At 36.6% G+C, this 14,333-nt stretch overlaps 1 protein-coding gene across 9 annotated transcripts in view; it reads left to right on the top strand.

Annotated features, from left to right (window-relative positions):
- Osbpl9 (oxysterol binding protein like 9) overlaps positions 1-14,333 on the top strand; it is a 144,819-nt gene that overhangs the window by 115,050 nt on the left and 15,436 nt on the right. For 5 of the 9 annotated variants that reach the window (XM_047549378.1, XM_047549369.1, XM_047549388.1 and 2 more), the window contains 4 exons: positions 99-258; positions 6,527-6,639; positions 6,752-6,870; positions 9,897-9,974. In XM_047549378.1, the coding sequence (XP_047405334.1) occupies positions 99-258; positions 6,527-6,639; positions 6,752-6,870; positions 9,897-9,974 (470 nt within the window). The remainder of the gene's footprint in view (positions 1-98; positions 259-6,526; positions 6,640-6,751; positions 6,871-9,896; positions 9,975-14,333) is intronic. The other 4 variants (XM_047549407.1, XM_047549398.1, XM_047549425.1 and 1 more) reach the window with 1 other exon arrangement.

Below are 14,333 nucleotides of genomic sequence, written 5' to 3'. Positions count from 1 at the left end.
ACCAACTTAACCAAACTCTTGATCTTAGAAAGATCTGCTTTGCCCTAACTCCCTAATTACCATTTTTTCCCTAATTAAAAAACTTTTTAACTTCCTAGGTAGCGGGCATTCACCACCTAGTAGCAGTCTAACTTCTCCAAGTCATGTCAACTTGTCTCCAAATACAGTCCCAGAGTTCTCTTACTCTAGCAGTGAAGATGAATTCTATGATGCTGATGAATTCCATCAGAGTGGCTCATCCCCAAAACGCTTAATAGAGTAAGTACATGAATCAAATGTGTACTTAAATGACTCCTGGTTTTTAAAAATATAATTTGATTTCAAGACTGGTGATAAGGAGAGGCTTGGTTTATATAGTTATATAGTAAGGACAACTTACTTTTCTTGGCTTATTGAGCAAAGTCAGTTCTAACGGAGTTTTGATTTTACTGCAGACTTAATCCAAATTTAATAAATAGCATCATCTGTGGTAATGTTCCAATAATGTTAGTCCAACTCTGGACAGTTTTGTAGCACCAACTGTAGGAGAGGATCCAATCTGAGTGCATAAACTGTGGAGAAGTAAGAGCTCATCTTTACTTCTTTTTGCACTAGAGTGAAGCTGTTCATCATTTGTAAGTCAGGCACTGTACTAGGTGGAAGAACGATTGTGTAGTTAAAATAATCACATCTCTGCCCTTAAATATGCGGTGTCTTAGTCTGCTCTAAGTTGGGTAACTATAAACTGGGTAGCTTACAAGCAACACAAACTTATTTCTCACATTCTGGATGCTGGGAATTCCAAGATCAAGTTGCTGACTGATTTGGTGTCTAGTGGTGGAGGGCTTACCTTCTGGTTCATGGATAGCACCTTTGAATGGCGTCCTCCCATGATGGAAGAGGCGAGGCAACTCTCTGGGACCTCTCCAAGGACTAATTCTATTCTTAAGGGTACCACCTCACAGTCTAATCACTGTCCAAAGGTTTGTACCTCATACTATCACATTGGTCATTGAGTGTTAACATGTGAATTTGGGGAGGACCCAGACATCAGACCATAACATGCAGGAAGAATAAGCACAAGCACAGAATGCCATGGAACATTTTGAAGTCTTGAGAAGTCAGGGAAGATTCCCAGAGGAAAGGGGAATGATATGATCCAAAGGTGAGATGTGGGGAGTAGAGAGAAGGGAAATTGGGGATAAGGGGAGAGATAAATGGAAATGTTTGTATACAGATGGAACCCTGTTAGAAAGGCCTGGAGACAAGGGGTGCCTGATTTCTTTGGGGAATTGTAAGTAGTTTGGTATGATTGAAGTATGAGGTGTGGTAAGTGGTTAAAAAGGAAAATGAAAAGAAAAGCACAGGGGGATAAAGATGCGAAAGTTGACAAGACCTTGGCATGAAAGTCTTTAGCCTTTTATGAATTTTGAGAATATTTCCATGCATGATGGCAATTGCTGGTCTTATCTACATTTTAGAAAGAGATTCACCTAAATTGTGTAGAATTAAATGCAGGCAGTGGGGGTTGGGGGGGGTGCTGTATTGCAGATAGAAAGACCAACCAAAACCTGACAGTAATAGTATTGGGAATGGAGGGAAGGATTCCAGAGATAATAAACAGGCACATTTTGACTGATCACGATGGTTGATTTTTCTTCATTGGAAAATATTTGACCTATATTTTATCCCATTGAGTGAAAGCTAGGTATGTACCATTTTGTACAATAAAAGTTTTAATTGCCATTTACATGTTAGCTAATAAGCGAAGTACTTGTCAGCCCTAGCAGTATACAAGTTGCTATTGTTAAGACTTTGGATTCTGGAATCTCAGAAAGAATGTCTTCTAAATCTGTTTTGTTTCAAACGTGTGTGACCTTGGTCAATTTATTTAACCTATGTAATCCTGTTTCCTCATTTATAAAATGAGAATAATATTAATTTCAACTTCAAGGGGTCACTGTGAATATTTAAATGAAAATAAGTGCTGAATTTACATCTGGCACATTATAATAGCTGTTGTTTTATTTCTCTTTTGGTACTGGGATTTGAAACCAGTTGTTCTTTTAGCATTGAACTTCATCCCAAGCTTTTTTTATTTTTTATTTTAAAGACAGTGTCTCAGGGCTGGGGATATAGCTCAGTTAGTAGAGTGCTTGCCTTGTAAGCACAAGGCCCTGGGTTCAATCCCCAGTACCGCAAAAAAAAAAAAAAAAAAAAGTGTCTCACTTAAGTTGCTAAGGCTGGCCTTGAATTTGCCTCAGCCCCCTGAGTCATTGGAATTACAGGCATGTGCCACCATGCCCAGCTAATAAAAGCTGTTGTTTTAAAAAGTGAATTAATATTTTATTTATTCTGCTTGTGTTTATTATAGATGTAGTTGGCTTAGTTTTTCCTGGCATGTTTTTTTTTTAAGCTTTACTGCTTTCCTGGAGATTGATACTATTGTTATAACTGGAGTTTGCTTTGTAAGACCGTACAGATTTGGAAGTTATTATATATGAATTTATAAGCAAAGTATCATCAGGTATTCCCTAAACATTGGATGTTGGTTTCTTTTAATAAGAAAGTTTGTGTAGGATCCTGGAGTTCTCTTAAATATACAAATGATTTGAGAAATCTGGTATTCCTTTATAGTTACATCATAATGGCTCAAAATCTCAACTGATATAAGGAATATGATTATTGATTATGTTGGTTCTTAAAGGTTTTTTGACTTCGTGGATAAAATTCAGCTTTTGATTGTGGGGAAAAGTGAAATATGTGATCTCATTAAGACATGGAACTTGAATTAGGGTTGGGAGGTTTGAACCCACAATTCAAGGCTAGCTGAGCAGTAGGACTTCATTTAACATGGACTGACTGACTGACTGATTTCCTACCTCCCTTTATCCTTGTTTTTTGGTTTGAGAGGGGGTCTTGCTATGTTCCCAGGCTGGCCTTGAATTCTTGGGCTCAAGCAGTTCACCCACCTCAGCCTCCAGAGGAGCTGTAACCTTAGGCACACCAGTTAGGTGTCTTTTTTTTCTTTTTCTTTCTGGTACTAGAGGTTGAACCCAGGAGCACTCTACTGAGCTACATCCCTCCATACCCTTTGTTTTTTATTTTGATACATGGTTTCACTAAGTTGCCAAGGCTGGTTCTGATCCTCCTGCCTCACTTTCCTAAATCACTGGGATTACAGGTGTGCACCACTGGACCTGACTTGGTTTCTCTTCTTAATGTTCTATATTAGGAAATAATATTGAGAAACCATTTTTAGAAGTTTGCCAATGAAATTTCCCTTTAATTTTTTTTCTAAAATTTTACAATTATGGGATTAAAAGGAAATAAACATTTATAAGAAAATTCCAATTAAAAGGCTGATATTAAAGTTCCATCATTGTTTTAAACACAGTTAAAGACAGTCTCTTATGTCAGGCATTAGCTATTACTCTAAACAAAACACAATTGCAAATGTCTTTCTAGTAAATGGGCTCATCTTTCCATCCTCTTAAAGCATATACAGTAAAAGCTTGATAATATATGGTTGACTCCTTACAGCTTCACTGTTAGTCAGTCTCTGGCACCAGTTTAAAGGATACTCCTGAACTTTAATGAAAAAGAAAATTTTAAAGTATTTGCTGTGATAGGTGTGTCTGCAAGTACACTTGCAGACTGGTGGGCTGCTCCCACTCTTTATTTTAAACTTCTTTGTGCTTTCCCTGTGCCCTGCCCCAAACATGCAGTTATATGCTTCCCACTTGAAAGGATTCAGTGTTAATTTGCAGGTTTTAAATCCCTTTAAAGTTAGTGTGCTGGTTTGAGTTCCACACTTCTTGTACCCTTGCCCTACTCACATATAGTATACTCTCTGCCTGGCCTCTGAAGTCTTCCAGTTCTGACTGTGACACTGCTCACCATCAGCTGCTCCCACTAGTTTTCTTACTCTCATACCATATTTTTCCCCCCTCTATCCTTGAAGGAAGAGAGTTTAATAACTTAAGTCCTTTCACTGCTGTTTCTAAAAATTTGTAGTAACGATAGCTTACTTCTGAACTGTGTTACTGAGCAGTGTGGTTTACACATTTATAAGTTAGATGAAAAGTATGTGTTGGAAAGAACTTCTGCTTTGGAGTCAAATGGGTGTTTGAAATGTCTCCAGTGGTTTCCAGCTGTATGACCTCAAATCCATCATTGACCCTGTGAGCATCTGTGAGTTTGAGAGTAATTATGCTTCCCTTACAGGGTTGTTTTAGAGTATATGTCACATTCTGAGTACTCAGTAAATTGTTATTGTAATTAAGTTCAGAACTTAAATATTTTTGTACTTCATAATCCTACATTTAAGTTCTAGACAAGTGAGCCCATTGCAGATACACCTGTCCTGTACCCATGTATGTTTTTGTCTGTTATTAACTATATTCTTTAAATATTACTCTGAATGAGGCAAATTATGGAATGGCTGAGAATTTATCCCTTTTTTGTTTTGTTTTGTTACTGGGGATTGAACCCAGGAGCACTTTACCACTGAGCAATGCCCATAGTCCTTTTTATTTTTTCTTTTGAGACTGGGTCTTGCTAAGTTACTGATGGTATCCCTGAATTGCTGAGGCTGGCCTCCAACTTGTAGTTTTCCTACTCAACCTCCCTAGTTGCTGGGCTTACAGGTGTGTGGTGTACTACTGCATCCAGCTTAGGCAGGGTCCCTAATCATGGGTAAAGAGAAAAAGCATAGCATAAGTACTTTGGATTTTTGGCATTTCATCTAAAATATGAGTTATGTTTTATAAGATTTGAAGTTTTTAGGTCAATTGATTTAAAAAGTTTGACTATTTTGATGATTATTAAAAACCACAGATACTTGGAAGATAATTTTCATGCATTTCTTTTATTTCATGATAATTTGATTTCTCTTAAGTCTTTTATTTGTATTTTCCATTGCCTCTCAAAATTGGTAAGATAGGCATTAGTTACAGTACCTTGTGATGTATGTTAGTTAAGTATCCAAGAAGTAATATTCAGTTCTTTAAGGATTTTTTGAAAAATAGATCAAAAACAGGTAAGTAACCAGGGCAAACAATGTTTAATCAAGAATATGTAGTGTAATCTTAATAGGTGAATATTTTAGTGCTAATATAAGGATTTTTAGGGCATTAAAACATTTTGTATGCAATTGTATTGGTAGATACATATCATCCTATATTTGTCTGATGATAACACATAGAATGCATAACACCAAGAGTGAACCCTCACTAAGCCATGAACTTCAGGTGGTAATGTAGAATTAGCATTTGTAACGTGTGGGATGTTGTGACGGGGCGCTGTACTTTCGGCTTAGGTTTACTGTGAACCTTAAAGCGCTTTATAAAATTGTTATTTTAAAGAAAAGATAATGTAATAAGGGTGAACTTATGTATAAATTAGAATACATAATGTTTTACACTCAATATTTGTAATAAAATCATGATTATTACATTTAAAATTATCTGAAGTATGAGGAAACTGATTTCTGATTTTACATTTAATAAGTAAACTATAGTCGGACTTGGTGACTCACACGTATAATCCCAGCAACTCGGGAGGCTGAGGCAGGAAGATTACAAGTTTGAGACCAACCTCAGCAATTTAGACCCTGTCTTGAAAAAAAAAGTTGAAAAGGTGGGGGGCAGGACTGGGGATGTGGCTCAGTGGTTAAGTGCCCCTGGGTTCAGTTCCCAGTTTAAAAAAAAGAAGTTAACCATGCCGTTCTGATTATTCTTCAATTTATATACAAATACTTCCCTGAGTAAATTATGATCACAGGTATAATAATCTAATATAGGAAGCTTTCTTTAGACCTGTTAACCAGTTTATAAATCCAGTTATCATAAATTTACTTGAAAAAATAATTTTTTATTTCATAATTTCAAATATACTTTTTTAACGACTGGAAAGAATATTAATACCATTTGGCTTTTATCAAAGGATCTCAGAAATGTAGATAAGACATATTTCTGAGACTTAGTAATAGACTGTTGACTTTAAAAAAAAATAGTTATAGATGGACACCGTATGTTTATTTTTTTTATGTGGTGCTGAGAATTGAATCCAGTGCCCCAGTCATGTTAGGCAAGCACTCTACCACTGAGCCACAACTCTAGCCCCTCAACTGTTGACTTTTGAGGTTCTAGAAATTGTTTGCTAAGTGTCTTGACATATCTGCATATATACAAAGCAGAAAATCAGAAAATTAATTTTAGTTTCAAACTTGAATGCAGAGGCAAAAATGTCACTAATTTTTGATGCCTTGTCTTAAAACATGACTTGGTTAGAATATACCATGCAAAAAGCACAAGACAAGAGACCTTGTCATCAGACCACAGTTCAGTCTTAGAATGTGGGTGACAGGGAGAAAGATGGAAAGTATATATATGTATGCGTGTGTGTGACCTGTAAACTCTAAGAATTGTTTGTCACCCATCAGTATATTTTGGTTTTAAGTAACTCTGTAAGTGAACATCTTGCTATGACTTCAAATTGCTTTCTTTAGCTTAAGGTGGTTAACTTTTTTTTTTTTTTTTTAAAGTTCTTCTGGATCTGCCTCAGTCTTGACACACAGCAGTTCGGGAAATAGCCTAAAGCGCCCAGACACCACAGAATCACTGAATTCTTCCATGTCCAATGGGACAAGTGATGCTGGTAAAGGACTTTTGAAAATTTAATGTTTTTAATCTTAGAAACATTTGTAATACTGATAGCAGCACAATTGACCCAATTTTATACCAGTCTAAGAAGATCTGTTTTGTTTTAGACCTTTTTGATTCACATGACGACAGAGACGATGATGGGGAGGCAGGGTCAGTGGAGGAGCACAAGAGTGTTATCATGCACCTCTTGTCACAGGTTAGGCTTGGAATGGATCTTACTAAGGTAAGAGCTAAATTTGGGATCTGGTTTAAGACAATCTGTATATGTGATTCCCAGTGATTGGTGGTGATTTTAAGGTTTATGTTTATATGTAAAATGATATATAACTTCTGTATATACTTGGGTCTTGTGATTTAATATATAGACAGGTAATCTGAAAATGTGTAGATGACTGATGTAAGTTCACTTATGATTTCATGGAGAATATGCGTTGTGTAAATTGAGATTTGAATTTTATTTTTATTTTATTTAAATGAGAAATAGTAATGGTCTTGGTTAGTAGTTTGAGCAAAAACTTCAATAACAATGCTTTATTCATAGAATCACAATGAACAGAGTTCTAATCTTGGGTTGGAAGTATCCGTGGCATTGTTTACCTTCTACCTCTGGTAATGCCAAACCATGTGACCTTGAGCAAGTCCCTTCCTCCGTGATTCCTACAAAGTGAACATACAGTGGCCTCCTTTGCAGTGTTGTTGTAAGAATTAGGAGATACATGTTGAGCCATATAATGACTGTATTCTGGATTTGAATTTGAATTTAAACATGGAGCTGAACACAAAGTAATTTAGTAGACTAGTATATCTGTGTATCTCTGCCACCATGCTAAGAAGCCTCATTTCCACTTATTCTCCCTAGAGCATTACAAAGTAGGCATTGTTTAACTCTATTTTACAGATGAGGAATCTAAATTCAGGTTAAAAAAATTGTTTTTTAAGTTGTAGATGGACACAATACCTTCTTTTTTTAAATATATTTTTATGTGATGTTGAGGATTAAACCTAGTGCCTCACATGTGCTAGGCAGGCTCTGTACTACTGAACTACAACTCCAGCCCTCAGGTTAAAATTTGGCTGAGTCATATTAAGGTGGCAGAACACTGATTCTAACCTGGCTTGTGATTTTTAAAATGTGTCATCTTTCCCACATTTCATCTGTTACCTTTGTCTGGAGGATTTGAACTGTGTACCTTTCATTTTATTGGTTGACTTATTCTACCTATCTTTAGAACTTTTAGTACATTTAGAATTTTTCACTTTAGTTTTGACAAAATCAATTCCAGTACTTTGTCACTGGTGACCTTCATTTTGATCTTGAATTTAGAGAGCTATTACAGAAATTAGTAATCTATTAATATCTCTTAAAAATGACAGTCATGGACTAGGGTTGTGGCTCAGTGGTAGAGCACTTGCCTAGCATGTGTGACACACTGGGTTTAATTCTCAGCATTGCATATAAATAAAATAATGGTTCATTAACAACTAAAAAAATATTTTTTTAAAAAATGATAGTCATGAGTCATTTAACCACAGGGATATGGTCTGAGAGATCTGTGTTTAGGCAATTTTGTCATTGTGTGAACATTGCTTACACAAACCTAAATGGTATAGCCTACTACGCTTCTAGGCTATATTATAATTTTATGGGACCGCTGTCCTATATGAGGTCCCTTTTGATCAGTTATGTGGCACCTAACTCTATCTATAATTGAACCTTTTATTTAGAAACACAAGGATAACAATTTGTGGAACTCAACATACTTAACAGGAATGTTCTAAGTAGGAGAATACTTTTAGGCATTTGTCTCCAGAATTACTTTAGTAATCATTAGGTAGCATAACTAATTGACCTTATTATTGTTAGGAAGGACATTTTTTGGCAGAATTGACCCAGCACGCTTTGCATTGAATCTCATTGGCCAGATTCAGACATGTTTATGCCTAAACCAATCACTGGCAAGGGGGTTAAAAGATTGGTTCAAATTAATACACATCTGCTCCTGAGACCTAAGAGAGGCAACCTGTGGCAGCCTGTGGCCAACCCGAAATGAATCAGAGCTCTGCTAGGAATGAAGCACAGGGACTTAAGTAGATGAATAAAAATGTGTGCCACAATCAGATTTGTAATTTTTTAAAAAATAATTTTAGTTGTAGATAAATACAGCAATATCTTTATTTTTAAAATTTATTTATTTATTTATTTAGGGTGCTAGGGATTGAACTCAGGGGCACTCAACCCCTGAACCACATCCCCAGCCCTGTTTTGTATTTTTTGGAGACAGGTTCTAACTGAGTTGCCCTGTGCCTCATTTTAGCTGAGGCTGGCTTTGAACTTGTGATCCTCCTGCCTCAGTCACCCCACCCCCCAGCAGCTGAGATTACAGGCGTGCTCCACCTTGCCTGGGAAATTTATTTATTTTTATGTGGTGCTGAGGATCGAACCCAGTGCCTCACAGGTGCTTGGCAAGGACTCCACCACTGAGCCACAACCCCAGCCCCGTCAGATTAGTATTCTTAAACTCACAGTTTTTCCTTCCAGATAATTCATATTGTAGTCCATAGCCAATAAAAGTTTGTTATGAGTGGTGTTATAATAATTTCTTATAATGTGTCAAAAATTAGCCATTTTAGAAATCTTCATTGGCACAAATGGCTCCAACTGCCAGTAGTTTGTGACATAGTGATTCCTTTATGTATTCAGAAGTATAATTACAATAATGCTTAAATTTTTATCTTAATCTACTGTTTCTTTTTTTTTTTTTTTGGAATTTTCCATTTAATATTTTCAAATCATGGTTGATGTCAGGTCGCTGTGACCTCAAAAAGTAAAGCCCCAAATAAGGGGAATTACTGTATTTTTTTAAATAATTTATTTATTTTGACTCATTGTAAACAAATGGGGTACAATTTGTGTTTCTGACTGTACATGAAGTAGAGTCATACCATTTGTGTAATCATATGTACATAGGGTAATGATGTTTGTCTCATTCTGTTATTTTTCCTTCCCCCTTAATCTCCTGTTTCTAAAAAACATTGTTTTTAGGGCCTGGGGTTGTGGCTCAGTGGTAGAGTGCTTGCCTGGTATATGCAGGGCATTGGGTTCAATTCTCAGCACCACATGTAAATAAATTAATTAAATAAAATGTCTATCAAAAATTAAAAATATTTTTTAAAAACCACATTTTTTTCAGATACTTTCCAAAAATAGTTTATTTTCCAAATAACTTTTCCTTTTTGGAAATACTGCAGATAACAGGTATCTTCAAAACAACCCTAAGATCTAAGCCAGGCATGCAATTATCCTCCTTCTGCAGGAACTTACAGAAGGTAAGTTCATTTTCCTAGGCTCTCCCCCAGCTAAGAAGTGCAAAACAAGTGCCTAAACCCAGTTTGAAGACAGCTAAACCCAGTTCCCTTTCATCAGTGTTCCAGCAGTTTGACATAATACATAATTAATATTGTGGTAAAAACACTGAAGGTCTGTTTCATGAGAAAATTTCTCAAGAAAATTATATAAGTAGAAGAATTTTTTTTTTCTTTTTAAAATGTTTTTCAGCTATTTCTTTATTCTTTCCTTTGCCCTGCCCCCAAATTGCCTGTTCATTTTGTCTGTTTTCTGTTGGAGTAGCGTAGTAATCCTTTTTTTTTTTCTTTTTAATTTTTTGTAGTTGTGGGTGAACACAATACCTTATTTAATTAATTTATCTATTTTTTTGTGCTGCTAAGGATCAAACCCAGTACCTCACATGCGCTAGGCAAGCGCTCTACGGCTGAGCTGCAACCCCAGCCCAGTCTTCTTCTTTTTGAGTTGTAAGAACTGCTTATACATTAATGGTATTTACCCTGCTTTGTTTTCCAATATTCTTACTTAGTGGTTTATAATTTCTGAGTTCTCCATAGTGATAGGAACTTATATCAAATGAGTATATAAGCTTCTCTGCCAATCTAACCATATTTAGACTTTGAACATATATGTTCTGTGAAAAGAAAATGTTTCCTTCAAATTTAAACACTGGCATCTGATAGTAGATTCCAAATGTTGTAACCATTTAGTGTCTCTTTCCAAGCTTGTATTCCTACAAACTGTGGGTAGATTGCATACCTACCCACACTGGTTCTCTGTTTAGTATCTGTCACTATTCTTGTCTCTTTCCCCTCATCTCTATGTCTTTTTCTTCTGTTTTCCCTTTATTATAGCATTATTCTTTTTTTACAGCTCTTCTCTAATGCTGCCTCAATGAATTATTTCCCAGATTGGCCCTCCTTCTGTTCCCCCAAACAACGTGACAGTTTCTTCAATAGGACTTCCAGGGTACTTAGAGTATTTCTTGTATATTTGTTACCTTCCACCTAAAATTCAAATGTTGGTTCTGTTCTCCATTCCTTAATGAAGTTATTATTATTTTTTTTAATTGGACTCAGGGGTGTTCCCCCACTAAGCCGCTTCCCCAGCCCTGTTTTGTATTTTGTTTAGAGACAGGGTCTCACTGAGTTGCTTAGTGTCTCGCTTTTACTGAGGTTCTTTGAACTCTTGACCCTCCTGCCTCAGCCTCCCAAGTCGCTAGAATTACAGGTGTGTACCACCTTACCTGACTCTTAATAAAATTTTTTACTTTTTTATTGATTAATCGTCACCATTCACATTTCTTCCTATATTCTAATTTCCTATCTCCTTTATTTTGCCACAGTCACAGTCCCTGAATATAAAACTAATGGCCTCAGTCTTATGTATACTGAATTTGTTGATTTTCAGTCTTTATTCTCTTCTTCCTTTTGTTTATCCTTTATTGCTTAAATTTTTTTTACTTATTAGAAGGGAGTACCATTGTGAAATAGTCCTGTAAGATTCAAGTCTGAATTAAACATTAAAAATAAATAAAAATGGCAGGAAATAAAAAATCACTTCTCTATAATAACTTTGAATTTGGTCTAAACTCTTCAATCAAAAGTCATCAATTGACTGATTGGATTAAAGAACAGGACCTTACAATATACTGTTTACAGGGGACTTACTGTACAAAGACATTCACAGACTGAAGGTGAAAGGATGGGAAAAGATATACCATGCAAATGGTAGCCAAAGCAAGTGGGATAACTACTCTCATATCAGACAAAGTGGACTTCAAGCAAAAATCAATCAGAAGAGACAAAGAATATATTCTATAGTTATTACAGAAATTATCCAACAACAAGAAATAATGATTATAAACATGTATGCCCTAAACAGTGGTGCATCTGCACACATTAAAAAAACCTTTCTCAGTATCAAGAATCAAATAGACCATAATGCTTTAATACAGGGTGATTTTACCACACCTATCTCACATTTAGATAGATCATCTAAAAAATACTATTAATCAAATGGACCTAACAGACATCTACAGAATATTTCATCCATCAATGAATGAATTCACTTTCTTCTCAGCACTTGGAACATTTTCTTAAATAGACCATATTTAATACACTTTTGAATGATGACTGGATAGCAGAAGAAATCGGGATAAATAAAAAAAATTCTTAGGAACACTTTGAAAGCACTGGATAAATTGTTTGGTTTTGCTTTTCCCTCTTCCACAGAATTGGAAGCTTTTTTTTTCCTTTGTGTTTTTCCTATAATCATTTTGCCTTGTGGCATGTCTGTGTAGTTTCCCTGCACCCCATGGTGAAGTGCCATTTCTGTTATGTCTCTCTGACCCTCAGAAGTACAAAGTGTCCAAGTTTGTTTAGATTAAAAGTTAAGAACAGAGAATATTCAATACCTCTGTCTGGGGGCTGTCCCTGCCCTGGGAGCCAGGCCACCTTGAATGGGATTTGGAAGTAAGATGTGTAGAGATGGGGCGTGATGAGGAAGGAAAGCCCATACTCCAGTGCTAAGACCATAGGGGAGACGGGTAGAATCTTCCCTATTTTCAGTCCCCTCAGGGTCAGTTACATGGAGACACTGCTTATTGACTAGTATAGGTCTGTGACCCTTTGCTTAATTGCTGAGATTTGATTTCTTACCCTCTCTCCACCCCATCTTTATACCCTCCCCAGGGATTAGTGATGGGGTGAGTTCTCCTTAATCATGGTAAAGCATTAGCCTTCACCTCCTCTGCACCCTCCTTCTCCCCTTTCTGTCTTCCTCAAGTCTTTTGCTTTTTCATCTCTGATTGTCTCATGTCCCTCCAGGTCTAGGGTTGCTATCATCCCCAGGCCTTGGTCCTTGTTGACCCTAATCCTGGTGCCCTGAGGATGGAAGGAAAGACCCTGTGTTCACAGAGTTTTCATTTACACCTGGACCTTTGAATTTCTGGATATTATTAGAGTGAGGATCCCACCAGTTCTGCCTGGCTTCCTCCAGACTCAGCAGCACTACAAGCACTCATTCATGGATGGTGTCTTAACTCCCTAAAAACCTGAGACAGGTGGATTAGTGGTAAGACTTGGATAAAACTGGGGGACAGAGGTCCTTATTTGTGAGTTTGTTTGTCACTTGACAACAGCATCTGGACTCCCTCCATTGCTAGAATAAATATTTTTGCCACATTTTTGGATATATGTATGGTTGACTCTTTTTTTAAAGTTTTTTTAAAGACACAGATAAATGTTTTCTTCCTTTGGTTACCTTTCCTTTTCCCTTTGAAAGAAATTAGCTGTAGAACTGCTTTGTAAAGATGTTTCTTGATGGGCTATATGGCCTGCACTGGTAGAGGACACAGACACAAACCCAAATAAATACAATTTTCTCATACTAGACAAAGGGGCCAAAAATATGCAATGGAGAAAAGATAGCCTCTTCAACAAATGGTGCTGGGAGAATTGGAAATCCATATGCAACAGAATGAAACTAAACCCATATCTCTCACCATGCACGAAACTAAACTCAAGATGGATTAAGGACCTCAGAATCAGACCAGAGACCTTGCATCTTATAAAAGAAAAAGTAGGTCCAGATCTTCAACATGTCGGCTTAGGACCAGAGTTCCTCAACAGGAATCCCATAGCACAAGAAATAAAAGCAAGAATCAATAACTGGGATAGATTCAAACTAAAAAGCTTTCTCTCAGCAAAGGAAACTATCAGCAACATGGAGAGAGAACCTAGAGTGGGAGAAAATCTTTGCCAATCATACTTCAGATAGAGCACTAATCTCCAGAATCTATAAAGAACTCAAAAAACTCTACACCAAGAATGCAAATAATCCAATCGACAAATGGGCTAAGGAAATGAATAGACACTTCACAGAAGAAGATCTACAAGCAATCAACAAACATATCGAAAAATGTTCACCATCTCTTGTAATAAGAGAAATGCAAATCAAACCCTAAGATTCCATCTCACCCCAATTAGAATGGCGATTATCAAGAATACAAGCAACAACAGGTGTTGGCGAGGATGTGGGGAGAAAGGTACACTCATACATTGCTGGTGGGGCTGCAAATTAGTGCAGCCACTCTGGAAAGCAGTGTGGAGATTCCTTAGAAAACGTGGAGTGGAACCACCATTTGACCCAGCTATCCCACTCCTTGGCCTCTACCCAAAGGACTTAAAATCAGCATACTACAGAGATACAGCCACATCAATGTTCATAGCTGCTCAATTCACAATAGCCAGATTGTGGAACCAACCTAGATGTCCTTCAATTGATGAATGGATAAAGAAACTGTGGTATATATATACAATGGAATATTACTCAGCCATAAA

Source organism: Sciurus carolinensis, chromosome 1 (genome assembly GCF_902686445.1).
Source record: "Sciurus carolinensis chromosome 1, mSciCar1.2, whole genome shotgun sequence".
Classification (NCBI taxonomy): domain Eukaryota; kingdom Metazoa; phylum Chordata; class Mammalia; order Rodentia; family Sciuridae; genus Sciurus; species Sciurus carolinensis.
This window is presented reverse-complemented; position numbering and strand designations above follow the sequence as displayed.